This window comes from Alternaria ventricosa (assembly GCF_023758065.1).
Source record: "Alternaria ventricosa strain BMP 2768 chromosome Unknown scaffold_26, whole genome shotgun sequence".
NCBI classification, from domain to species: Eukaryota; Fungi; Ascomycota; class Dothideomycetes; order Pleosporales; family Pleosporaceae; genus Alternaria; species Alternaria ventricosa.
Genome location: NW_026055706.1, coordinates 130,514 through 156,053, shown reverse-complemented (window position 1 = coordinate 156,053; position 25,540 = coordinate 130,514). Strand labels below are relative to the sequence as shown.

Genomic DNA, 25,540 nt, shown 5'->3' with positions numbered 1-25,540 from the left:
ATGAGGCCCCAACTACTCTACTCTGCGAGCCAGGAGGCTGTCCCTCCGCCACTCCAGAACTTCTTGAGCCCCGAGTTTGCGCCAGCCCTCACTGTGATGGAGCAGTTCGAAGCGGACCTTTTGCGCATGGACGAAGAGCATCTCCAGCATCGCGAGCGAGCTACACCCGAAGTCCCATCCCCATTCCCTGACGATGGACTACCAAGCGACTCCACTCTATTCGGCAGAGTGAGGACATTGTACCGACGGTTCTCCAGTTTCTCCCAACGCAGCAGCAGCCGTGCGAGCGACGCCAGTCTCTGAAAACAAAACATGATATCGTCATGCAGGTACAAGCGTTCGCATAGTCGCACGCACTAGTCGCTGTCCTGTCCCCATCGACCCGGGCCGCCCTTCAAAGCCATGCGTTATGGCCACCACAATCTTGTTCCCGGATCGAACAACCATCAACAGGCAGCATCAAATGATACGAAATGGCACCCTGAAGGCGCTCAGCTCGGCAAGCCTCAACCCGAAGGCAGATGCATAGATTGCACACCGAGCTGCCGCCAACCCGCGACCCGTGTTATGACATGGACCATTGCGCCCGCCAGCAGCCGCCGCTAGTCGGCTGTCCCGATTTCGATCGCGGCTCGGGAGCCCGCGTACCGCGTGGAAAGGCGGTTGGTTGCGAGGAAGGTCAATGACGTTGACACGGTCGATCTGCCTCGTCACGATTGACAGACCTTCTTCAGTGCAGACACCTTCTCTATTGGCTATGAAGGAGCGATAGTTGAGCGTCGGGCGGGTCCTGCTACATTCCTCTCTGCTCTTGCGCCCAGCATGGGCCTGGCTGATCGCAACGCTATTCGGAGCTGCAAGAGCTCAACATGGCCTCAAGTGGAGATTGAGAACTTTGAGAGTAGATGTTGATTTCTCATCCTGTACGCACCGTGTGGGGTGCGTAGATGTTGACTGGATGTGTTTAGTGTTATAATGTCTGATTACTATTTCAATTCCAACCTTGTCGGCATCTTCTGATACCCGCCGCAATCACTTTACCGTTCACTCTTGATTCCGTGATGCGAGATAGACTACCGTTCTGGCTGAATGTGATGATGCGCTGCTAGAGCAAGCCTATTGCGCCTTCCGGCCCATGAAGACGCGGTGATCGTGACGTGCTATGTGAGCGCATCGATCGCCGTGAGCGTCTAGTGATAGTCAGGTTGGGTGGGACAGTAGTGAACGCAATGTACGCATAGCACGACATAATGCTAATTCAATGTGAAGGCTTTTAAAACACCTCAACATCAGGGTCATTGAAACAGCTGAGGCTCGTGATCGCGAGTGAGCTGTCATTACGTATGCCAAGGCGCTAAGAGAATCTTATCGATTGGCAAACTTCCCGACGTCCCGTCGTCCCCTTTCCTGTCCACAGCTGTCTCTGTCGTCACATTTGTCGACTACAGCTTCCTCTTTCAGAGCAAGCGGTTCAATTGCATTCGCTGCTACGAAATAAACGATTAGAATCTGTGGTCATGCAAAGTTCTTCCATTTTCACACTTTCATCTTTTTCCAAGCTGTCATCCCCCGACCTCATGTTCTGCACGGCAGCAGCATATCCACTTCCGTTATCGTACGGCCATCTGCGTTTCCTACCAGCTCTCCATTCATACGTCAGTCCCGAGCCAAAAGTACGACAGCGCGCTTCAATGCTTCGCTGCGAGACGTAGGTAAAGTTCGAGGATGGTGGCTTGCGCGAGGAAGCAGAAACCGAGATCGCGGGATTCACCAGCCACTTTTCTGCGATATATTTCGTTGATCCACACACTCACTCTGATACCCGACTGCAACACTTTCATCAGAAATTGAACCGACTGGTAGTGGTATATCGAAAGCCTGAGGTCGCGGAAGATGCACGCAGCGTTCTCCTCTTGCAATCACGGAGCGCGAACATTCACCTGCGGTTGCCTTAGCAATGCGATATCGCGGGCACCGCCAAGTGATGGGCTTTCACACGGTAACGTCGCTATGTGGCATTACGCGTCAGGCGCTCTCAGGTCAGTCACATGTACTTGGTTGAGAACGTTTCCTGCGCGCAAATTAATTGGACACTATCCCCATAGTGAAGAGAAGCGACAAAGATGGCCACATCATTCGAGAGACGTCGATAGAAGGACCTAGTTAAGCGCGCGCGCGGAGAATATCGTCGCACCCTTTTACCTTTGTCCGCCTGGGACATTGTCGGGTGGGCTTGCTTTACACTGTTGCTGGCTTTGTTGATTCGCGCACAACTTTCGTTCACTTTCAAAGGACACCAAACGCGCAAGACGTATTTCTACACTGTGCGGTCTAGATGTCAAAGCGCCCTCCTCACGCCCCAGAACGATCTTTCACGCGTAGCCTTACAATGGTCGCGCCCCGTCCTCCTACTTATTGCGCTCCGTCTCCCACTGCAATTATGTCTTCCCAATCCAGACGCGCGTCAACTCTCTACCAGTGCACCGTTCCCACCCCGCAAAGCAAGGTTTTTGCTCCCCCCTCTGCAGCCCGACTCAACAACTCTACAGGCGAGCCCATCCAATTGCTCTTGGAACCTATCTGTGCTTTTGATACAACTACTCCACCACCTGGCTCGATCCAACACACCAATACGCAACTGCCTCATCCCGACATGTCAAAGCGGCCCGCCGATTCGAAGCTCGAGCAGAGTGTGACTCCCAAAAAGCCGAGGAAAGCGAAGAAGGCTGTCAGTCCCGACGCGGCGCCTACGAGTGCGAACGACCAATCCAGTGCCGTTGATGCTGCTACGCCCATCGAAGAGCAGGAAGAAATACCCATGGATGAGGACGAGTCAGAGTCAGAAGACGCCGCTCCCACCCCAAAAACCAAGAAGGGCGCAAAAGCCGCTACCCCGAAGAAGCCCAGGAAGACCGCAACACCCGAAGAACCTGCCGCCACGGAGGCAAAGGCCAAGGGAAAGAAGCCGCCCGTCGGAGAAGGCTTCGATGACTACACCCATAGTATAGTCATTCCTCCGAAGGACCAATGGAGCAAGTTCTGGGGTGCAAAGCCTGTGTCAGGTGATCCTCGGCCCAGTCCTAAACAGCCTTCCGCCCGCGAAAGCATGGGTCAGACTGAGCCTCCCATGTGGGAGAACCGTGGCTTCCGATACAAGCGCGGTTCGCGCGACACAAAGCACAACTTCCAGGTTGAGCCGGACAACGTTGATCAGCTCCCTCAGGATAAGAACCAAGAAGATCTGCTTGCTATCCCGCTCATGGACATGCGGTTGACAGACAAGACCAAACCCACATCCCACAAGAGAGAGCCGGTGGTCTATTGTTACAACAGAGTACCAAAAGACTGGAACGATAAGCAAACCGTCAAGGCTCTTAACGACCGCCGTTACCAGGGTATTGATCGCGTAACCATTGATCCACCGTGGTCGGAAATCGAGCGAGAGTATCTGGCTTCCCTCATGCGGGACAATCCCGACGCATCCATTTGGGAGTTGACTGAGCTTCACAACGATCGCTTCAAGGGCAAGGACTTTAGGGAAGCCACCCCTTTCGGGCAACTCTCTGATGGTCGGACAGTAGAGAGCACTCGCTACCAGTACACGTCGTACAAACCATGCTACGACCGTGGCGAAGACCCACCGAATGTGAGATGGCGCGGTGACCCTTCACCTGAAGCCAAGGCACTCGAAGCGTCGGGACGCTTGGTGGCCGCTTTTGGGAAGCCAGACAAGGCTCTAGTAAAGGAGTACGACAACGTCCACGACGGTAACGATGGCGACGACGAGGGCGGTAAGCCTAAGAAGCCAGCCAAGAAGAAGCCGTCGAACAAGAAGAAGTCGCAGGCTGCCATGGAGGAATCGGAAAGTGAAGATGCGTTCGGTAGCCCTCTAGTTCGTAAGCGCCGCGGTTCGGAAGACTCCCAAGACCAAGAGCGGAAGTTTCCTCCATTTGCTGAGCAGCCCGCGCTTGACGAGGACGAAGAGGATCTCTTAGTCCTGGCCGGCGCCTACGATGATGACGATGGTGATGATTCTTCATCGGTGATATTTGAAGACGACGATGCTGAGCAGTACGAAAAGATGGGAGAGGAAGACTATGACGACGCCGAAGAACAGATGGTCTCCGCCACGCTCGAAGAGTCTGCAGCTGAGGCTACCCAAGGTCGTCTCGTCGAACAGACTGCGATTGAGCAGACTACGATCGTTGAAGAGACTCATGCTACTCGTCAGATTGTGGTTGACGAGAATTATAGCGACGAGGAAGAGGAAGAGTAGGTGGTAGCTTTCGGAGAGACATCAAGTCGCTTAGCACAGCGACCGCTTGTTGGATATATGGAGAGGCAGTGGCCTAAGTGTACTGAGTATGGTCTTTGTACTTCTGTGGTGTTATATAAATGCGCATCAGATGGCGCAGTGTCATTGGGGTAATAGAAGGTGGTGTGTAGTCGTTGATCTCCTCATCGAGTAGTACTAATGCATTTATGATTCCTGCTTGGTCCGAGATTCAATAGCTGACAAACGACCCGCAATTGCTACTGTTTTGATTGTGACGCGCCCACGTTTTCTTTTTTCAGTGTTGGATGGTCGTCGCGCGAGGTATGCATCTGCTTCTAGCGCCCGCCACACCATGCTAGGGGCTTCCACTCCGCGCTTAGCTGATTGGTCAGTCTTCGGACAAAATCCGGATGCGTGATGTAACGCGCAGCGCTCAACAGCTGGTTGCACTCCGCAGCTAGTGACACTCCGGAGTCGTCGACACTCCGCAACTTTGTACAAAAGGTAGGTACTTCGATCGACTAACATGCATCATCAGCCTGCTTTGAAACAACGCCCTCGAACTCAATCATCTTCATTTTCACCGTCCTGATCATGGCTTCTTCATTCCTAGTCGTCGGCGCCACAGGCAACACTGGCCGCAGTGTTGTTGAGACCCTCTCAAAACTCATCAAATCCAGCAAGACATTCTCTAACTATCGCATCCTCGCCGTCACACGATCTGCAAACAGCTCCTCAGCAAAGGCACTCGCCAAACATCCTCATGTCGAAATTATCGAATACACCTGGGTCGAGATCACCGCGGAGTGGCTACGCGAACACAATGTCGCCCGCGCATTCATAGCTTCGCACAACGAGCCCAACCAATTCGCCGAAGAATCGACATTCCACCTTGCAGCCCGTGACGCTGGCGTCAAGTACGTTGTGCGCATCTCCACCACAGCCGCGAATGTGAAGCCAGACTGCCCGGCTTACTACCCACGTACGCACTGGGCCATTGAAGCTATGCTTGACTCGCCAGCTTATGAGAAGATGCACTGGACATCACTGCAGCCAAATGTGTTCACGACTTTCTGGCTTATGCCCGCTGCTGAGCTGATCAAGGCCGTTCGTAACGGCGGAAAGCAACACACCTTACGCACCATGGCGAGCGCTGATGGGCCAGTTGGCGTTATTGACCCCCATGACGTTGGTGTCTTTGCTGCACATCTGCTACTACAGGAAGACACTTCTGCGCATAACAAGCGCAGGTATGTCCTCAATGGCCCGGAGGACATCACAGGCGATGAAGTCGTAGCCATGGTTGAGAAGCATATCGGTACCAAGGTTGAGGATGTCAAGTTCAAGGATCTATCCTTCGTAGACGACATGGTCGCTGCGTCGAACCAGGCAAAGAACGTGATAGGTTCTATCAAGCGTGCTCCGCAATCGGCGTGGAATGGCGAGGCGAAGGCGGAAACGACAAGCAAGGAGGTGCTGGAGATTGCAGCGCCGAAGAGAACGCCTGCTGATGTTATGAAGATGTTGTTGCAGTAAAAGATGTGGCAATTAGACTCCAATGAATTAGCATTACTATTACACTAGTTCAAAATGCTCTCCGCATATCGATCATAGTTGTTGATGACCCTGCAACTTCTCGTAATGCTCGTGACACACAGTTAATCGCTTGCCTTTCCACCAGTCAAGAGCACCAGATGACACTCGGAAGATGCCCCAAACAGTGATGAAGTTGGCTTGTCGTACGACCCTGGACAGTACCCAGAGGTTCAAGTACACGCCCCATATAGTCTTTGTATTGAAGAAGACATTGAAGTTTCCGATCATTTGCATGGCCAGGCGACCATTCGCAGGGGTCGCATTCACCGTGCTGTTGATCGCGTAATTAAAGCATCCGCCGACTAAGTGAAAGGGTAGGCTGTCGAGGAGGAGCACACGTAGGATGTAGTACAACGTTGATGCGAATGATTCTTCAGACTCTTTGTTGTTTGCTTCATTGACAGATCCCAGATGCCAATATACACTTTGATGTCTCGAGACATTAAATGTGCGATCGGCATCAGCAATCCAAGAACGCCACGAAGATTTATCCGATTTCTTGAAGCTCTTGGTAGCGTAGTATTGCCGGTGGTATTCCAGCTCCGAAAGGACGAAGAAGGAAAGCGCAAAGTGCATAACGCGGTGCTGAAGTCCAGTCTCTTCGAAGTTTGGTTCGGCAGTCTTGCCAATAGCGGTCGTGGCTTTGTCGAGGTACAAGAGTATGACTGTAGTGATTACGCAGTATGTCTGGGACGCAGTCATATCGGGTGGGCCGAATCGTGTTCCGAAAGCGACCACAAGGCCGATGTATGGCGCGCTACCCCATATCATGACTGTAGGAGTGGATGTTTGCGCCATGAGGCTGGAGAGGTAGACGGCGCATATGCAAAGCGACACTTGTACAGCGAAGCGACTGGCTGAGACACACTTCCATCTGCGGTCTGCCATGGCTCTGGTAAGTGAAGGCATGGGTAAGAGGTTATCGTGTAGCGTTAGGCCGATGTGTTCTTGAAGCGATGTGGGAGAAAACGTCGGAAAAGATGGAGGCTGACGAAGACTTTGGCGGTACCATGGTAACTTAGCCCCACAGTGCCACAGACTGAAGCAGACCCTTGTGCAAAACTCCCAGGATGTCTCTTTAAGCTTTTCGTATATTGGTCGCATCTAAAATCCAATAGCTGTGAGTGGCTCGCTAGGGGCTGCTACGTACGAGTCATCGTTGGCATTGCAACTCTTGGTACTGCAGTAAAGCAATCTGAATTCCGACATTTCGCACCTTCGACTCTTTATAAAGGTAGTGCTACCCGCATATTTTTGTCGGACTGTGCAGCCATGGCTTCCTTACTGACCCTGCCCCGAGAGCTTCGCGATGAGATCATCGATTTACTGCTACTTACGCATAACCCGCAGCCTGCGGATGTATCCGAATTCGACATTTACGAGGCACCTGAACTCCATCAACCTCCGTCGTCTGCCTTCCCTCGCCCCGTAAAGCACCACGCGGCTGGCCTGTGTCAGGCCTCACGTCAAATCCGTGCCGAGGTTCTCCAGCGCTCATCTTCGCTTCGTGTGGGTTTGCGTTATGCGCTCCGAATCGTTATTCATAGGACGGAAACTCGCAAACATGGTCTACGTCTGGAGCCTCGCCTGCGATGGATTGATACACCCGTTTTCGATGCCATCAAGCTCGACAGAATCGATGTCTTGTTTGAGTTAAACGACTTGGTAGCCTGGGGATGGGTCATGACCTATAGAGATCGTTGGATAGTCGGTCGCCTGTTGGAAGATGCTGTTAGCGCAGTCATGTATAGATCTAAACGCAACGACTGCGAGACCACAATCAAGAAAGTCAACATCCAAGTCACCGCTAAAGAAAGCCCAGCATTTGTGCGCACTGGTGGCCTTAAAGGCGACAATGCCTTGGAGAAGTTGGAAAGAATCCTTTCTGATGGCGGACAACAGTTTGCGAATTTCTGCATAGCAATGGCTATCAGGAGTGACTGCCTCGGAATTGTAAACTTGACGGGATACACGGATACACAAGCTGTGTCATTTGTTTCAGATAGAAGAAACAAATACTGGACGCGAATTGGCAGCATTTCCCTGCAGGCCGGCACTGCGGTGCGCAAGAAGACCTGGTATATCGATCGAAAACTTATGGATCGTATGAAGAACGTCAAAGATCCTAAGTACCACGAGTTCATTGCGGAGGTACTGCTACAGAGAGGTCGTGCTGGCCTGAATCATGAGTCCAAGCTTGCGGAAGATCACTACGAGGATCCGGAATCGGTCATCTTGCAAGGAAGCCTTCATGCACATGCCAGGGGAATCTGGACAGGCGTTTATATCCACAGGGCTTGGCCAGACCAGAGCGATGCGAAAGTGAGGTGCTACAGGACTTTGACTAGAGAGTCGAGACGGGAATGTTTTCGGGAGGAGTGGAAGGCTTGAGGGTGCACTAAAGACACGATCAAGGAGACCGAGATGGCAAAGAAGAGGGAATCGAGAGGCGGCGGGAATGTCATCTCGGGGCTGCGCTGGTGCTGTTGGAGGGTGGGATCGGAGTTGCTGTCGCGTCGCGGACGCGTCGGAAACACTGAATAGTGATGATGTCATAGCGTGCTGCAAACTTGTCCTCATTTCCTCTTTATCCTGTGCCCACGCCCACACCCGCGCATCTCCTCATGCATCGCTCGCCGCCCTAACAAATCGCAGACAGGCCCAAATTGCATATCCAACGGCTGACAACACTGCCATATAGCGACAGGTGATCTTACGAGACGGCTCGATTGCAGACATTTTAATGACTCGTTTGATTCTTATACAGGACCTACTAGGACCGCAAGCCGGTCGACACGACGAACCGAAATGCTTCCGCAAAGCTCCTGGTGTACTAATGGCGCCTCGCTATATCCATCTCCACTGTACCACATGACAGACTTAATGCGCCGCCAATATCTTTACTGCCCGTTTTGTTCTTCACTTGTTTTCGCCCTCAATCCAAACTTTCTTTATCGATGTGTATGAAGCGGCTTGTAGGCCTGATCTGCCGATATCCGTGGATTTACCATGCTTCGCCTGGAAGCACTTACTTTGAGCGCTTCTTGGATGCCCGACCTGCTCCTTCTCCAGCCACTGCTGCAGCCTTCCGAGCGCGTTTTCCGCCTGCCTTCGCATCTTCTTCCTCTCCTCCCTTGTTACCCCCCTTCTGCCTCTTGGGCTCTGACGCAGCAGCTAGTTTCTTCGCTGCGTTCCTTGCCGCGCGAGCCGCGGCTGTGATCTTCTTCTTCTCTGGATCATGGAGATGGCATCGCCAGCTCGCACGATCCTTCTCTTCAATATCTAGACTTCTTCGCTGACAGGCTGTTCCGTCATTGTTGGTGCCTGTACATTTAGCGCGGACATGACCCTGCGCGAAGCCTCCAGGCTCTGATTGTTCTTCCTCATCGGTCGCTCTGGAGTTCATGTCGTCGCCAGCGGCAGATATGTCCTCATCTTCCATCAGTTCTTGGTCTGATGTGTTCGCCGGGTCGTTGACAGGTCCGGATTTGGTCACGGGTTGGGCGCTGATGTCGGTGTCGACGTCTCGTGTGATCTCGGGCTGTGAAGTGTCTCCGTTGAACTCAGGAAACTGCCTGCGAGCAGCGTCTTCGAGGAACGACCAAAGCGCGGGGTACAACTTTGGGTTGTATATGTATGTATCGAAGCCAATTTCCTCGCGTATTTCGCGGTACTCCCGAAGCATGGCCGGTGACACTTTGACGTCGTGGAACTTCTTGTCGAAGGTAGCCTTTATCTTCGTTGCTTGAAGAGCCCACATTACCCATCCAGAGAGCTCGTCCCGCTTGGCGATGAAGGTATTGACGTCTTTTACTACACCGCTTCCTGTGTCTTCTAGAGACTCACTAGTCGCGGCGTCCGGAAGAGCGAAGTACTGACAGTAGCCAATGTACTGAGAAATGTCGTTGATCGAATGGAAGGGTGCAGCAGGTAGGTGCGCGACGGCAAGGAGCAGTTCACTATGCAGTTGGATGTATAGACATTCGTCCCTGCTCCAGTTCCTTAGCGCAACACGCGTGACCATGGGTTCATCGGAAGTGCTGCCATTGTCGGCCATGGCGCGCGATTTTTGACGTCTTACTCTGACTTCGAGGATTGAGAGCCAGTCGCAGGGTGGTTTTGAGGCCAAATATAGACGGGGAGTAGGAGCCGTTAGTATGCGTATCGTCTCTCAAAACAGCGCACTGTCCTACAACGTAAGGGCGATGTTACAATACTGTCAGACAGGCGATAGACTGTATCTTCTATGGGGTACGCATCACAGCAATGGGCGTTGTGCGCTAGTCCGATCAAGGTATAGCGAAACATTTTCTGATCAAATACAGCCATGATTCTGCGATATTCACTCCGCCAAATAGTTGCCTAGCTGCTACTGATACTCTTTCATGTCTTCCGACTACTCTGATTTACCCCTCCTCAGCAGCTCCCTCCTGTGCAGCTCCCTCCTGTGCAGCTCCCTCCTGTGCAGCTCCCTCCTGTGCAGCTCCCTCCTGTACAGCTCCCTCCTGTACATCACCTACATCTCCTCCTGCAGCATCTTCCTGAGCCCTAGCGAATTTAATCCAATAGGTGTCCACGATGGCGTCGTCGTTTGGATTGCCACGACATTCCTCCAGTAAGACAGCATTCGATATGACCAACTTGTCAAACACCTCGACTTCTAAGCGATACCGCAAGGCTGCCGCTCGACTCGCCAATCGAGCCTCGATCATGTAATACTGGTACCTTTCTCTGATACGATCCTCTGTCAACCCACGCTTCATCCACTTGCGTACGTGTGTGTCGCTAACCCAATGGCAGTCTCCGTAATCCCGTCTCATCTCGCACACTAGCTTGTTTGCGTTACGCTTTGGAAGTTGCGCATCATCGAACTGTCGCTGATACTCCGCTCTCACCTGAGCATCAGTCCAGTCATCCTCGGCGAGCCATTCTTTGATCATGTCTTCCGTAATGCTGGGATGTTTACCGATTTGCCTTTTACACATCCGATGTACGGTGCGAGCAAGGGAACGATATTTGATGTTCTCATGGACCATTTCGTGATATTTTATGGTGATACTCCACTCTGTGTCGCCGTTGTCGAGACATTCGCGTGTGAACGCGGTTTCCCATTGTGGTAGGCCGCCGAAGTCCTGCCTTAGTTGTTTTGTTCGCTGCTCAGCTTTGTCGCTCATGGTTGTCGAATGAAGAGCTTCTGGCGACTTAGAATGATCTACTATACGCCGCTTATAAGCTTACTCTTGTTTGCTGTGACTGATCATGCGCGGCTCTTCTGACTGTCCATGTGCAACTATATTCTGATCAATCCACAGACCGCAAGCATTCACATCAGCTAGATGACGACTCCCTGAAAGAAGAGGACTAGTCACGTTACGCCCCCACGACTTTGAAAAGGTGGATTATGTTTCAACGGGAGATTTCATACACATCCTAGCTAACAGTTGATAACCATTGTCCTTGCGCTTCCAGTAGCCCGGGCGTTATAGCGAACTCTTCTATTTGCGTCTCCGTCATTTACATGCGGTATAAAGACTCGCGATAATCATGGCGCAAAGTATCTCAAGATTTCGGAGGTGCCTACAGTAATGTCAGTACGTAAACCCTGCACTATGCGCAAGGTTTCAGCTTACCATGAGTACTTTAGACCAAAGAACACCCTTCTGAACGACCGAAGATGGAGTGGGTTTGGGCTCAGAGGCCGTCAGCGAGGATCGACCGCCAACAGTAAGCGATGCAGTGGGTGGAGAGGGCGGAGGTGCGACGTAAGAGTCGTCGTGGTCGAAGACGTGGAGATCTTGTGGTTTTTGGATGCACGATGCAGGGCAATCGCAGCCAGGCAGTCTACATTGCGAATTAGTCGATGTTGTGACAAGCAATGTTGAAGTGCGCGTGGATTCTGGGTCACACGACAACGTGCGGGATAGTAATGTTATTCTTCGACTTACTGGGTCAGTGACTCTCCAAGTAGAGCCGCTACTTCAACTTCGTGGTTGTGACCATGTGTGCGGTAGTCTTCCTTGCGTTGTTCGTATTCCTTGTTGAGGATGTAGTACCACTTGAACTTGGTACAGCTCTTGATGCATCCAATGAGGTGTACATGAGGAATGTCTTTGATGTATGGGAATGCGAAGGTGAGAATACAGTCTACAGCGGTTCTCTGGCAAGGATATAGCTGAGAGAAGGTAGCATGATTTCTCCATGGTGTCTTGTGTCGGTCCGGTCCATATGGGCTTGGGAAGAACAGCTCGAGGTGTCTGAGGCCTGGAATGCCTTGTAATATGCTTCCGTAAACCCTACCGACGGAGTGCTGGATAACTGGCTGCGTATCGATACCAAAGAACTCGAAGTAATGACTGAGATTAAAGTGAAGATGGATGCGGCTGAGTAGCTTGTACGGAGATGTGGGGCTCGCATGGATGACTTCCTGAAGATTAAAGTGACTCCTGAAATGTTTTCGACTGCCTTGGTAGCCTGCACGCAGAGCCTCGTCGCGGAGTCCCTTGTTTAAGAGGAAGACTGCATAGTTCGGCGCGTCTGGACGAGCAGCAGAATTTGGTTCCTCCGTCGCATTTGGTGTAATCTGTTTAAATCCAAGGCTGACCCTATGCTGGTTCGTGACACGATTGTAGTAGGTGCGGGGATATATATTCTCGCCGAGGGCATGCTGGAAGATGATGAGGCGGATCTCTATCGGTAGAGACATCAGGCGAAAGCTTTTGCCCCGCTTGCTCCACCACAACTGTTGAGCGAGTATGATGCGAGGTATACCTCGATTGTCGGTACCATGAGTAATTTGAGCAGGAATTGGAAGCTCTAGAAGCCAACGCTTGAGCTCAGTCCAAGGCTCTCTGTCAGCTCCTTTGCCCTTCCACTTCTTGCGAATCTGCACGTTATCGGTAGTCAGCGTCGTAGTACCTCGAGCAACGCGGATCTCGGTAGCCATGGGAAGTTCCTCGAACGATTGTGTGAAAGCATACAACTTCACAGCGCCATCAGCGTGTCCAGGCCAGATGGGTAGAGTCTCGTCCAGGTTGTGTGGCCATATTCTTGCTGCTGCAAACAGCATGTGATCTTTGCTTAGTTCGCGGATGGCTTTAATGACCATGCGAATCAGCGCATCGTTCATCTGACGAGGTGGACCATTCAGTGTATAACGATAGTCGCGATGAGAGGTGAACTTCTTGTTCTCTGGGGGTGGGTACATCTTGACCGTGAAATTGCGGCTCGGGTCGCCATCTTGGGCGAGCTTCTTGAGTCGTGTCTGTAGCTCAGGCATGGCTTCGGGGTGACGATGAAGATGCGCTCGGATAGAAGACTCTTCGCTTGGTAAGGGGACTATGGTCTGGCTTCGTTATCTACCCACCGCAATGAGAAGAGGGGTTGGGAGTCGAATGGCGTGTCTGGACGTCCAGCGGTGGTATACCGGTGTGAGAGTAGCAGCCCAAAGGTAGCTGTAAGCCCTTAAAGCACCTGCAAAGGGGAGAGAGAGGACAAGAAAGTACGATCGAGGAGTTGACTATTTGACGAGATCGAAGTAAGCGCCAGGCATCAATTACGAAATAGCTTATATACGAAACCCCGCATTGACCTCCGTGGTCACAATGAAGGTAACGAGCGGCCTAAAGGTACTCTAGGTACGGACAAGCACTACACTACATTAGTGGTCTAGCCGATAAGATAGCGTTCTTCGGGGCAGCATATCGCAGCATGTGATGGTCGACATAATGAAAGCACGCTGCGTTGGAAGTTCCGAGTCTTTGTGATGGTCGACATCGAGACTCGGTTGTGATTGACTGTTCGCACAACCCTCCTCTTTATCACGTAGGCCCTCTCGAAGGATTGTCGTTGGACGACACCTCACAAGTAATAAGTATTTGCGAAAGTATGCTCAGCGTGGGAAATGTGACGCCCATTGTTGTTGTTGACCTCGATCTCGATAGTCCGAGTAGTAAACCATGTAGCAACTAACCCCCGTCCCATAATCCACAGCCTCCCACATCACAGCCCAACTAACGCGTTCTGACGATGTGTAATTTTTCACTTGCGCGATGTTGTTTTGAGCGCCTGTACCGAACGTAACGCGCCGTGTTGGATGTTGTCGATGCAGTCGTGGAGGCCTGCGATTGCTCCACGTGGGTGGTTTTGTGGTAGCGAAGACCACGTCCAGAGTATCGCGACCAAATGCCGATATCGTGGAGAAAGGACAGTCCGTATACTCTGATAACGGGGTCGGCGTAGGCGTGCAATAGGCGTAGTGGTTGTAGGTGTTGCGTGCAGTGTCGGCGATTCAGTAAATACAGAACATTTCCGACACGCTGCCCCTTTCTTCCCATTCTTTATGAACGCGACCCTCGTTGACATCATAAACATAGCATTCTCCCACAAGTATCCAAAGGCCATCGTTCGCAGGTCTAAGGACGAAAGGCAGAGAGGCGCCATGTTCCAGGTCCAAGACCTAGTATTCCTGTACTGGTGATGAAGAGGGTGTTGGGATGCAAATCCAAAAGATGTAGGTGAAAGAATTTGTCTGCGCTTGGTTTGAAGGACGAGACGGAATCTTTTTCATAGCCTAGGCCTGTCGAAGGCCAATACACGTATCAAAGGCCTATACTACTAAATATAGTTATAGTATAGGCCTTTGATAGCTTTTGTTTATTTCGCTTACTTACAATGAGTAGTTGCAACGTACTCTACTATACTACGGGACGTTAGAACCGCTAGAATATAAGGAAAAGAGATCATAGCAATGCAGTATGGAGTGACTGGTATTGCCGAACTTAGTGAGTATGGAGTGACTGGTATTGTCGGAATTAGTGAGGTAGCACGCGCTCGCAATACCCAGCCAATCGAATGCGATTCTAGCGTGTCCCCAGAAGATGGACACTGACGTGTTTACAGCCACCTCCTGAACCACGCATTCTCGCCTGAACCAGGTTGAGGCGCATATACGACGTAGGGCGTCCATCGCAGCAGAATCGTTAACGGGTGGATATTCCCTGCTGACGCTGGTCACCGCGGCACCACGCCACTGATACAGCACATCATGACGTTGCATACCAGTATATCCGAATCGGGTAAAGCCATTTTCCTTGCATACGAATTGGCATATGGCATCAAGTGAATCTTGAACTACTTGATCGTCTTCGTGTTGCAGCCACACGAGCACGCGAACGGCTCCTGAGTAGATGTAGAGCATACGCTGCACCTGCGCGGTCCTCTCCTCGTTATCGGCCTGGTTTATGCAGAGCTCGTCGGCCCAAAGCGTTCTCGTAGTATCGGCGCATCGGAAGCGCTGCAAAGCCTCGAGCAGACTGCGGGTGGTGCTAACGACATGTCCGTTGCAAACGACAGTTTTGCGATCGTTGAGGTCACCCCAAGCATAGGAGATGGCTTCGTAGCGAAGGTCGTCGTCGTCTAAGTGGACGGTCCTCAAAGAGCAAGTCACAGGCTCGTCCCAGGTGCCGGGAGCTAAGTCGATGACTCGAATGGTTCGACCTCGAGGTAATGGGTCGTATTGAAGAGCTTCGTGTATTGTGTGAGGGTTCGAATGCGTCGTCTCAGCCTGGCCGGTATGTTCGGAAAGAATAGAATGCGCCTTTGACTCCGACTGCGGTCTGGTTCTAGGTTGGGCTTGGCCAGTATGTTTGTGTCTCCTAAATCTTGACAGGCGTAGTTTTGTGCCAAGGTCGTGACTCTGCGCGCGCATGCGGTCGAGTAAGCGCTCCATAATAAGGGATTTCGGGGTTTGAAAACCTTGATGCTGCACCTAACAGGTTGAAGACAGCCTATCTGGTACCGTGAAGTCAAGCTGATCGATCAGGCGTGCTGCGCCACCAAAACCCCGCACTCATCCAGCTTCATTGGCTCGCTGACAGACCCTCATATGGGAAGGAACCCCGAACTCATATCAAGGCACCGCTATTCAGCATGACCTCCTCCTTCCTCCGTCGCGCCTCAAGCTTCTTTTCCCTCTGCGCAAGGTATGCCTCCTTCGCTAGCCTTCGCTCCTCTTTCTTGACTTTGTATTCCGCCTGCAATCGTTCATTATCCTGTTCTATTTTCTTCTCCGCCTTGATCGCATGCTTGATCTTCTTGTGTTCGGCCGATGTGATACGCCATGGTCGCGACAGGACTGCCTGCCTGAACGCAGCAGTCTCGACCCAAGCTTGTGCTTCTTCGTTGGTCGTTTTGACGACCGAAATGCGCTGAAGGTCCAGCTGCTTTGAGCCTCTGAACTCTGATATGAGGCATTTGGCCTTGACGACTGTGCCGATGTCTAGGGCTTCGCCGTCCACTACGACGTCGAAGATGCCAAATCGACTGACGATGTGCAAGTTCTTGATCTTTGTGTCCGAGGACGTATCGACGGGGTTCTGCTCGGCGGGAGGTAATCGTACGATCTTCAGCTCGATGGTCGCGCCGCTTCCGTCGTCAATAGTGAGGGCCGTGTATTTGAGGTTGATGTCATCGATGGCTACGACGACGCCGACAATGCGGACATAGCGGATAGGGTGGTTAAGATGGAAGTAGATACGCTGGGCTGTTTACGTGTCAGCAACAGTCGTAACGCTCGTCGGAAATGCTGCTACCTTGGAAGTCCTTTTCAGACCGAAGAGCATGCACATCTGCAGCAGTGAGCTTCACCCATATATTGTATGTAGGTGATGCTCTGAAACAATAGGCGGGGTATAGCCGATAAGGACGCGGTGGCGGATCCGTTGACATATCATATTGTGTTGCTGGTGCATAAGGTGGGATGAGAACAAAGGAACGCGACGCGTCTCATCGCCACTGCTCTACGCTGTCACGTGGCCCGGCACGCCAAGCTGACTAACCCGATCCGAGCGCATCGGAAGATCGGCGCTTTGCGTTCACTATCTGCATGCACCTCACCACGCGATGCCATCCGATGCAGCCGCTCCCAAGAACTGTGGCTTGATCGCATTGCAGGGAACAATCAAGGCCTTCACTCTAGCAAACTGTATCTCTAACCCTCCGCCCCGCTGCCAGCAAATGCATCGTATACAGGATGGGCAGCAAGCATGCTACAAGGTCCACCCGGCCACCTGTAGCCCCATCACACCTCAACACCGCCGTTTTGCCATCATGCCCGACAATGGTCTATCGCAAAAAGCAGCCAAGTGGGACCACTTTACCGCGAACTAGACCTCGGTGCCGTCGAGGCTACCAATAGTGCGACTCCCCACTAAGCCGGCATGAAGCTGTCCATGACGAGCTAGCCCAACCTGCAGCAAGCTTGGAGCTATTCCCAGCTCTCGATTGAGAGCTTCCAAGGTATTCCGGTCAGACTTAAGGGCAGGGTAGCAGCCCGGTATGCGCCCGACGACTGCTGATTTTGATCTCTCATCTTTTCGACGCTGTGCCTTCTCGTCGCATACTAACCCCGCAGCTTTTTCTTCGGTTCCTGGACGTTCGTTGTCGCAGACTTTCGTTGTATCCTGCTTCTTTCTCTGACAGCCTCGGCGACTTTCAACGCGATGAGATCATTTGCGCCATGGAGCCTCGTGGCTGCTACATTGACTTTATGTGTCGCGGAACCGATCGCAAAGCCTGAAGCTATACCGCAGCAGATTTCGAACAATGCGCCATTCTCTGGCGCTGTGTACATTGTAAATCCAGACGGACAGCAAGTCGTAGCGCAAGATGCCAATTTTTGTCCTTCGTCAGCTTCAGTAAGCTGCAGCAATGTCAACCAACCGAGCTGGTAAGTAGGACGTTTGAGAGACGACAGGATTCCTGCTAATCAAACCCAGGTGCTGTCCATCGGGCTACACATGCGCCGTTCCTGGCAACTCGAACGGATTGATCGGCTGCTGCCCAAGCGGAAACCAATGCGGAGGCGCAGTAAACGTCGCACAGGTCACGACCGTGACCGTATACCCCCAGCAGCAAACGGCTGTCGTGTACGCTCAACCACCTCCTCAAACGACCGTATACCACAACCCAGACCAGGTACAAGGCGGCTTCTGCGCTACAATTACGATGGATGGGCCTGATCTACCCAGAGCGGAGCAAGGAGGATGCGGCACAATATTGATCGTTGCGGGAGCACCGAGTCTGCAAGTACTGGGCGTGGGTGCCGGCGCAGTTGCGCTGTTTCTGCATCTAGCGCTCGGCAGGATGTTCAATGGCGCGTTATGAGAGACGATACATGTTGTAATGACCTTACGAATTACGAGTTTACGCGGTACGATATTGTACGCGACGCTAGATTACTCTACCATAACGATAAAACTACTGGTTTCCCCTCTTCGCATCCTCTTCGTCGTTCTTTGGTACACCCACGAATTTGGGCACGGTGACAGCGTTCAAGTGACGGAAAGCCTGTACAAAACATTAGCATGCTACCTAGTTTGAGCAAGACATGTGTGTAACTTACGTTCGCAATACTGCTATCGGGCAACTTGCCATCCCACTTATCTTCCACCTTCTTAATCTTACCCTGCTCATCCAAATGAATAGCAACAACACTCTGAATCAACTGCTCCTTGTTCAATCCCTTGATAACATATCTCGTCCTCAAATCCATGAGTATCGGATTCCCCGCATCCTTAACCTGGTGGTTGAGTCTCTCAATCTCGCTAAACGCACTCTGCAGCCCGTACCATTGCGCGGAGTACTTCTCACGTCCCTCGGCGATGGTGATGGGGTCCGTGAAGGTGGCGTCGTCGCGCCAGAGTTGCAGCTTGGGGAGCGAGGGGCGGCCGGCGAAGAGGTCGAGGACAGAGCCTACGATGGTGTTTTGTTGCTCTGAGAGAGTGACGCCGGGGGCGGTTTGGACGTTTTTGGTCTCGATGTTGAGGTTGGAGGGGTTTGTTGACATTTTGGCGGTTGTGATGCGGGATACCTGGGATGAGAAGGCTCGTTTGGTGAAGGTGCGGAGTGTTTGGTTGTAAGTTTGTGTTGCGAATGGGCGGAGGTAAGATGTCATTGTAAGAAGTCTTGTGAGAGGGTATTGGATGGACAGGTTATTATAGGTAATGTATTCCTGGCTATGTACTGCCCACGAGGCGTTTTGTTATTCTAGGCTTTATCCAATTGCATGATTTTGGCACGCGTCATCATGAGAAAGGTGGTACAAAACGGTCAGGGTTACGCAATTCGCGTGGTGATCGATGGAGGTGATGGCATTTTGGTCGATGCGAATAAGTCATGACGCAATGGTGGTCCTAGGTGAGATTCGCGGGCGATCCCTTCGCGCGTCGGGGGTCGAGGTACGCGAGCCCTTACCTAGGTAGCGGGGTAGGGGCTAGGTCGTCCCGAGAGCCGGTTGTAAACGTAGATGGAACGTTGAACCCTTTGTATATTTTGCTTGATGGTCAAGGACCTATATTGCGGAGGAGATGGTTGATGTGGCAGGTAGCTTGGCATAATCCAAATCGGGTAATTTATCCAAAGCCGTTGATTGCAGGTGCCTGGACTATCACCACGCGCCGTCTGAACTTCCTGACAACCTCGAAATCGTCCGTGCCCCCTCCAAGTGCGCCATCAGTAAAGCCAGCACGCATACACATCAGGTCTCAGAGGGTACAACGCAGCGGAAGCTGGGATCTTTCCTGCTGCTCTCTATCACGAACCGACTTTGGGGTCTTCTAAGCGTCAAGATTACCTAGGTAGCCAACGTCGCCTAGCCCATCACATCAATGGTCTCTCATAGATAAGGACCTCATGCGATATCTATATGGGACGCGACTTCGTTCGCCTGTATACTAAAGCTCCTCTGCGCTTGCCACCGGGATTAATACGTCGGGTCATTGTTGACAGGGATCCTCAGCCGCACAATTGAAGGGATAGGAACCCTGCGTCCCAATTACATTTGGCCCGACAGGTCGTGTAACACTTCGCGAAAGGTAGTTTCTTTCTAGAAAGACTTATGAGATGGGCGACTACCCAGGCGCGCAAAGTCGGTGAGAATGGTATAGGCTGGTGAGGCACCAAAACTGTACGCCAGCGCGCACTTTCATATTCGTTTGTCCTAAATACCCGTTGTTTGCGTCTTATCACAGTCAATTCGCTCACCATATCTCATCCAGCCGTCTCTTCCAGTTAGGATTTCTTCTTCCTTGCAGCGAAGCGAAACATGACGTTACTCCTCAGACGAGCGCCTGACATCGCTGGCAGCTCTTCACCAGCGGCAGCTCTGGAGAATCGACACATCTCGGAACAAATAGGGCAGCAGAATGGCAGAACTAGTGCACTGGTAACACCCATTACCTTGGGTTCGCAAACTTGGAGTGATCAGGCGTCGGGGCAGAGCACCACGTTCGACGACGTGCCAATGACCTCAAACAACGAGAGGACTGCGGACCCTCCAAGACCAGAGCCAGTTACAAAGCGAGAAAGCCGATTCGCGTCTTTGTTCATCGCATTACTGGCCGTCAGCCCTATGGCTATCGAATATGACGCAGCCGATCAGCAGACGATCGAGACGGCACAGAACGCATCTGTAAGCGCGACACAACCGGAATCTCCCAAGAAGACCGATAATCCGACAAAAACCAGAATCAAGAAGTCAAAGATCCGTAGGACCAAATGGAGGCGGTTCAAGTACGAACTGAAACTGAAGATGAGGATTACCGGCAGACGGAAGGCAAAGGATCGATGGAAGTGGACGCAGGCGGAGGATGTAGAGTTGGAGGTCTTGAGATCAGAAGAGCGAAATGTGTATACGGATATGGAAAGGCAGCATAGCAGCTGATGTCAATGCTGTGCAGATTGCGCCTTGAGCGCACCTCTTTGAGCATTGAATTCTATGCATCTTTCATAACATTTCGGAACCAGATCACTACTGTTCATGACCCGCAGTAGCAACACTCAATATCTTCTCTTCCAGCCCTGGAACATGAACGCACTCAATGCCATGTTCCTCTAGCTTCTTCCGTCCTGCATTCTCGCCTACAAATTTCTCTGGCTCTTTGACGCCAAGATACACCTTCTTGATCTTCTGCTCTCCATCTTTGCCTCTCGTTCGAATGAGCCGATCCGCGCATGGAAGATTACCACTAAGCCGAAGATTACAAGGTTCCATGGTAGTGTAGATGACGGTGTTTGATGGTAATGCTTCCCCAACTCTTTCCTCAGGCAAGCCGTGTGCTTGAGCAAGCTTCAAGAGACAACATTGCTCCGCATGCGTGTTTCCTTCACATTCCAGAGTGTAGCCGCGCGAGAGGATGTCCCCGGTATCTGCATCGACTAACAGGGCGCCAACACGGAAATTTGAAGGTTTCGGTGGTGATTCTTGGGCTTGGTCAAGGGCTAGGCGCATGTATTGTAGGTGATCGTTGGGGTCTGGGCCTTGGGCTGGGGGTACCGGGCCGTCCCATGTTCGCACGGGACCTGTATCGTAGTCGACTTGCATGTTGGTGAGGGGGGAAAGTGAAGGTGATGTAATTGGCGTTCTGGCCGGTGGTGACTGGGGAAAAGTGGGTCTGGTGCGCTAGCTCCGTTAAGTCCGGGCTCACGGTCGCGTCGCGTTCTCACGCAGGCGTCGACCGTCAGTAGTCACACAACCTCGATATCCATAACACAACACTACAACATGGCACGAAGACAGAAAAAAGAGCAGTCCCCTGAGGAATCTGCGGAAGATGACTTTGTAAACAACAATGAGAGCGAAGGCGAGAACGACATGGACGAAGAAGATGGCCCGCCTAGCATCGACCCGTATGAGGTTCTTGGACTCGAGACAGAAGCCACTGCCGACGATGTGAAGAAGGCATATCGCAAGATGGCGCTCAAATGCCATCCAGGTCAGTGCCCTTACCACACATTGTGAAGTGCATCGCTGAACCATGACCAGACAAGGCTGCACCCGACGAGAAGGAAGCCGCCAACAAGGCCTTCCAAGAGATCGCATTCGCCTACGCCGTACTCTCCGACGATCGCCGACGCAGGCGCTACGACCTTACTGGCAGCACAGCCGAGACAATGGAGGACGACGATGACTTCAACTGGCTGAAGTTCTACCGCGAGCAGTTTGAGAACGTCGTCAATGAGGAGGCTATCAACAACGTTGCGAACGAATACAAAGGCAGCGAGGAGGAGCGTCGCGATCTGGTCAAGGCGTTCAAGAAGGTCAAGGGTAACCTGAATAAGGTGTATGACCTAGTCATGCTATCCGACATTCTCGAGGACGACGATCGCTTCAGGAAGATCCTAGACGAGGAAATCGAGAACGGCACAGTCACCTCATACCCCGCGTACGAAGCCGAGACAGACGAGACGCGTCAAAAAGCCAAGGACGCCGAAAAGAAGAGACGTGAAGACTTCGACAAGAAGCAGGCCCAGAAAGAAGAGTCGGGAGCCACGAATGGCAAGGCCAAAGCCAAGGCAAAGCCGAAAGGCAAGAAGGGCGGCACAGACGACATGGCAGGCCTAGCAGCTCTAATACAACAACGCCAGAAGTCACGAGCGGGCAACTTCTTCGATTCGCTGGAGGCGAAGTATGCGCCCAAGTCACGAGGCTCAAAGCGTTCGACGCCCATGGAGGAGCCATCAGAAGAGGCCTTTGAGGCCAATCGCAAGAAGCAGAAGAAGAATAGTGGTTCAAAAAAGAAGGCTAAAGAAGAGAGTGAGGATGAGGAGATGGATCTCGACGAGGAGGATATTGGTGACTCTGAGGAGGAGGAAGAAGAGGCACCTGCGCCAAAGAAGTCAAAGGCAAAGCCTAAAGCACGCGCGACACGGGCACGTGGGCGAGCTTAGTACTGCTAACCGTGCCTAAGGTGGACTTTGGAAAGTCTTGCATATGGTGATGATAGGGTGGCGTTCTAGGAATCATATACCACAGCAGTTTGCATAGCACAGCCTCGGGAGCTTTGAATAAAGTCTGCTTCATTGGGTCGTCCTTTGGTATACTCTTTGGCCCTCGCTAATCATATCAACAAGGCTATTTCAGACCATTCCATGTCTTCGTACTCTCGTCATCATCTGAATTACGCGACAGTAGAAAGTCGTGATCCAGTGCAATCGCAAGCTTATGCCGTCTTCCCAGGTCTACGTTTGCCTCCTCCCCCTCGTTTCCATGAACAAGACACTATAGCGTCCGCTCTCTCACCTCGACAAGTGATGGCTACCTTGAGTTGCTGGAAACGACGTCAAGCAAACAGATTATACTGCCTTTGAGACTGTTACGACGTCAAGGCAGCTTCACGTCTTGCTCCTTTGTGGGCATCTGATGTGGGGTTGTCTTACTAGTCCGCACTCACCCTCACGTTCACCACGCGTTTCCACGCTTGATACCACGCTATTCCACCTCGCCTTTCTTGCTCAAACCGTCTTTCGCAAACAACACGCTTATCACGCCAATCTTTTGCGTCCTCTACGCGTCTCACTAAGTTTCTCAATACTCTCTTCGACTACAACACTATCGTGCCTAAAAGATGCCGGGTCTCACTATGCTTATCAACCCAAAGGCACCTACAGCGAGGAAAGTGAGTTGAGCTATTTCAGCATTGGCGACCGTGTGGCAGGATGCTAACAACAACAGAGCCCCATCACCTCAACACCAACCCCCAAAGTCCCCGCGAAGGCTCAGCAGCAGCGCAAAACATCCGTTTCCCAAGCGGTTCCGAAGACGCAGCAGCAGCGCAAGAATTCGAATGCGCAAGCCTCGCCCAAGGTCGTTGTGCAGCAGCAGCGTAAAAGCTCTGCTGTGAAGCCTCCAGCCATGGTGGAGGATAAGAGAAAGATCAAGGCTGAGGTGAGATGGGAATCTGGAATGCTCTCAGAATCAAAGCTGACAATTTTGCAGGGGATTTCACCGACGATGGTTAACCTCCAGGTCAAACCCGTAGGAGCGGACAAGCGTACTGCTCAGCCGGAGACCAGGAATGAGACTCCCCCGAAGAAGCAGAAGATCGAGGAGATGAAGACTGAGGTACGTGATACAGAATACCAAAGCGATTGCATGCTCACACTATCCCAGATCGTGAAAGACGCCACGGTCATGACTCTGTCCCGACCCACTTCCACAGCGCCAGATACGCAGGTCGCACCCGCGCTACAGCCTGCTAACTCCCAATCCACTCAAATGATGAAGAATCTCCTCCGCCACGTCCTCCACGAGCAGCCCTCTCTGCTCCCATTCAATCTGTCCATACCCATAACATCTACTCACATCGACAACATAGCCCACACGATGTGGCAAATCGCCTTCAAACACGTCGTCATGCTCCAACGCGCCTGTCAGTACAGCGCCATGTTCTCGCCCATCAAGCTGGCAGCACTAGCTAAGCTAAACTTCCTGCCTAGCTGGTGGTTCTTCAGGGACTTGGTGGTGGGAGGGTTGCCGGAGTTGATCAAGGGTGTGGATGGGAAGGGGGAAGAGATGGGGAAAGCGGTGGTGATTGATGATAGGGAGATGCAGGGAGCGTGGAATGAGGCTATTAAGTGGTGTGGGAGTGTTGTTGCGAGGAGGGAGCGCGTTGCTACGCCGGTGGTTACGGAGGAGGAGAGGGAGAAGTGGGAGGTTGTGCAGGTGGCGCAGGAGGAGGAACTGATGCTGGACAGCAAAATGGAGGATGCTGGCGAGGATGAAGGGGAAGGGGAGTGAGGCATACGTGACGCTATTCGGTAAAAGTGCAAGCGGTTCATGAAGGAGTTCCTGGGTATGGATGCAGGCGTTTGATAATCGGAAGACAAAACTTAGCCGCCAGCGAACGAGCCGTGACATGCAGGAGAGATGGCAAAGAGCACTCCGTTCAGTAAGCCTCCATTCAAAAAGGTATCAATTTTACACCTGCTTGAACGAAAGACACAAAATTCTACGCCTCGGAAGTCTACATTGCTTCATGACATTATGAACATTTATTCCACACCAATATAGACTGCAGCGCAGCTCTTCCGTCTGCCCCAATACAAGCTCCATACATGACTTCATGCGTGCAGCAACGGCTCCGTCTCACCATCATCGCCGACATCTCCTGCCTTGCAATTCCGCATCACCTCCCAAAGCAATCCCGCTTGTACGCCCGCAAACACCACATAACCAACAGCAAGCCAGCCCGAATAATGATACCACCCACCCCACCACCCCAAAAGCCCATGGTACCACTCCCACCGCGAAGGCATGTCAACGCTTAACCCCCACGCCACACCCACCACAGTAAATACCACCGCCTGCATCGCAAGCCCGACTCTACTCAGCGCCTCCTCTCTCCCCTCCTCTTCTTCCTCATTCTTTTCGGCGCGAAACGCTCTCGCCTGCCAAAAGAACGACGCGATGCCCAAACCGAGTACGATCCAATTGATGCAGAGAATGTGTGCGCCATGCCAAACCCAGGCGAACATGATATGGGTAAACCAGTTTATATCGTTGGCATAGAAGGCATCGACGAAGATGGGGAAGATCAGTATGAAGAAATATGTTGTGTAGACTGTTATGGCGGAGCGGGTTGATACGTCGCGGTAGGAGGAAGGGTAGTGGAGATGTAGGATTGAGCTTTGCAGGCGGAAGTAGTCAGTACTTGTGCTGCTTGAACTGGAGGAGTAGGGGAAATAGAACGAGCGCATACAAGATAAGCCAATACAGCAGTACAACAGCGGTTTGTCCAAGATCGATCCAATTTCCCATGGTTATGGGTTCGCGGTGAAAGCCTTTGTCTTCTCGGATACTATCTATAATGTAGAAGAACGTGAAGGCGAATA

General features: G+C 52.1%; 14 protein-coding genes across 14 annotated transcripts; 6 read left to right on the top strand and 8 right to left on the bottom strand.

Moving 5' to 3' along the window:
• Positions 1-2,653: 2,653 nt before the first annotated feature.
• J4E93_010037 (uncharacterized protein) lies at positions 2,654-4,276 on the top strand (the record flags this gene model as incomplete). The annotated part of the gene is made up of 1 exon (XM_049347924.1): positions 2,654-4,276. One exon carries the CDS (start codon positions 2,654-2,656, stop codon positions 4,274-4,276), a length of 1,623 nt encoding a protein of 540 aa, XP_049194901.1.
• Positions 4,277-4,870: 594 nt separating this feature from the next.
• J4E93_010036 (uncharacterized protein) lies at positions 4,871-5,812 on the top strand (the record flags this gene model as incomplete). The annotated part of the gene is made up of 1 exon (XM_049347923.1): positions 4,871-5,812. The coding sequence occupies one exon, from the start codon at positions 4,871-4,873 to the stop codon at positions 5,810-5,812; it is 942 nt and encodes a 313-aa protein (XP_049194900.1).
• Positions 5,813-5,884: 72 nt separating this feature from the next.
• J4E93_010035 (uncharacterized protein) lies at positions 5,885-6,670 on the bottom strand (the record flags this gene model as incomplete). Its single annotated transcript, XM_049347922.1, has 1 exon — positions 5,885-6,670. The coding sequence occupies one exon, from the start codon at positions 6,668-6,670 to the stop codon at positions 5,885-5,887; it is 786 nt and encodes a 261-aa protein (XP_049194899.1).
• Positions 6,671-8,900: 2,230 nt separating this feature from the next.
• On the bottom strand, positions 8,901-9,929 carry J4E93_010034 (uncharacterized protein; the record flags this gene model as incomplete). The annotated part of the gene is made up of 1 exon (XM_049347921.1): positions 8,901-9,929. The coding sequence occupies one exon, from the start codon at positions 9,927-9,929 to the stop codon at positions 8,901-8,903; it is 1,029 nt and encodes a 342-aa protein (XP_049194898.1).
• A 349-nt stretch (positions 9,930-10,278) lies between these two features.
• J4E93_010033 (uncharacterized protein) lies at positions 10,279-11,046 on the bottom strand (the record flags this gene model as incomplete). Its single annotated transcript, XM_049347920.1, has 1 exon — positions 10,279-11,046. The coding sequence occupies one exon, from the start codon at positions 11,044-11,046 to the stop codon at positions 10,279-10,281; it is 768 nt and encodes a 255-aa protein (XP_049194897.1).
• A 767-nt stretch (positions 11,047-11,813) lies between these two features.
• On the bottom strand, positions 11,814-13,148 carry J4E93_010032 (uncharacterized protein; the record flags this gene model as incomplete). Its single annotated transcript, XM_049347919.1, has 1 exon — positions 11,814-13,148. One exon carries the CDS (start codon positions 13,146-13,148, stop codon positions 11,814-11,816), a length of 1,335 nt encoding a protein of 444 aa, XP_049194896.1.
• Positions 13,149-14,764: 1,616 nt separating this feature from the next.
• On the bottom strand, positions 14,765-15,599 carry J4E93_010031 (uncharacterized protein; the record flags this gene model as incomplete). The annotated part of the gene is made up of 2 exons (XM_049347918.1): positions 14,765-14,877; positions 14,930-15,599. The coding sequence occupies 2 exons, from the start codon at positions 15,597-15,599 to the stop codon at positions 14,765-14,767; spliced, it is 783 nt and encodes a 260-aa protein (XP_049194895.1).
• Positions 15,600-15,774: 175 nt separating this feature from the next.
• On the bottom strand, positions 15,775-16,520 carry J4E93_010030 (uncharacterized protein; the record flags this gene model as incomplete). The annotated part of the gene is made up of 2 exons (XM_049347917.1): positions 15,775-16,412; positions 16,517-16,520. The coding sequence occupies 2 exons, from the start codon at positions 16,518-16,520 to the stop codon at positions 15,775-15,777; spliced, it is 642 nt and encodes a 213-aa protein (XP_049194894.1).
• Positions 16,521-17,370: 850 nt separating this feature from the next.
• Positions 17,371-18,034, top strand: J4E93_010029 (uncharacterized protein; the record flags this gene model as incomplete). Its single annotated transcript, XM_049347916.1, has 2 exons — positions 17,371-17,597; positions 17,647-18,034. 2 exons carry the CDS (start codon positions 17,371-17,373, stop codon positions 18,032-18,034), a joined length of 615 nt encoding a protein of 204 aa, XP_049194893.1.
• A 93-nt stretch (positions 18,035-18,127) lies between these two features.
• On the bottom strand, positions 18,128-18,716 carry J4E93_010028 (uncharacterized protein; the record flags this gene model as incomplete). The annotated part of the gene is made up of 2 exons (XM_049347915.1): positions 18,128-18,217; positions 18,273-18,716. 2 exons carry the CDS (start codon positions 18,714-18,716, stop codon positions 18,128-18,130), a joined length of 534 nt encoding a protein of 177 aa, XP_049194892.1.
• A 1,257-nt stretch (positions 18,717-19,973) lies between these two features.
• J4E93_010027 (uncharacterized protein) lies at positions 19,974-20,591 on the top strand (the record flags this gene model as incomplete). The annotated part of the gene is made up of 2 exons (XM_049347914.1): positions 19,974-19,978; positions 20,015-20,591. 2 exons carry the CDS (start codon positions 19,974-19,976, stop codon positions 20,589-20,591), a joined length of 582 nt encoding a protein of 193 aa, XP_049194891.1.
• An 87-nt stretch (positions 20,592-20,678) lies between these two features.
• Positions 20,679-21,251, bottom strand: J4E93_010026 (uncharacterized protein; the record flags this gene model as incomplete). The annotated part of the gene is made up of 1 exon (XM_049347913.1): positions 20,679-21,251. One exon carries the CDS (start codon positions 21,249-21,251, stop codon positions 20,679-20,681), a length of 573 nt encoding a protein of 190 aa, XP_049194890.1.
• Positions 21,252-21,431: 180 nt separating this feature from the next.
• Positions 21,432-22,597, top strand: J4E93_010025 (uncharacterized protein; the record flags this gene model as incomplete). Its single annotated transcript, XM_049347912.1, has 2 exons — positions 21,432-21,642; positions 21,693-22,597. 2 exons carry the CDS (start codon positions 21,432-21,434, stop codon positions 22,595-22,597), a joined length of 1,116 nt encoding a protein of 371 aa, XP_049194889.1.
• Positions 22,598-23,274: 677 nt separating this feature from the next.
• On the top strand, positions 23,275-24,446 carry J4E93_010024 (uncharacterized protein; the record flags this gene model as incomplete). The annotated part of the gene is made up of 2 exons (XM_049347911.1): positions 23,275-23,325; positions 23,382-24,446. 2 exons carry the CDS (start codon positions 23,275-23,277, stop codon positions 24,444-24,446), a joined length of 1,116 nt encoding a protein of 371 aa, XP_049194888.1.
• Positions 24,447-25,540: the final 1,094 nt, after the last annotated feature.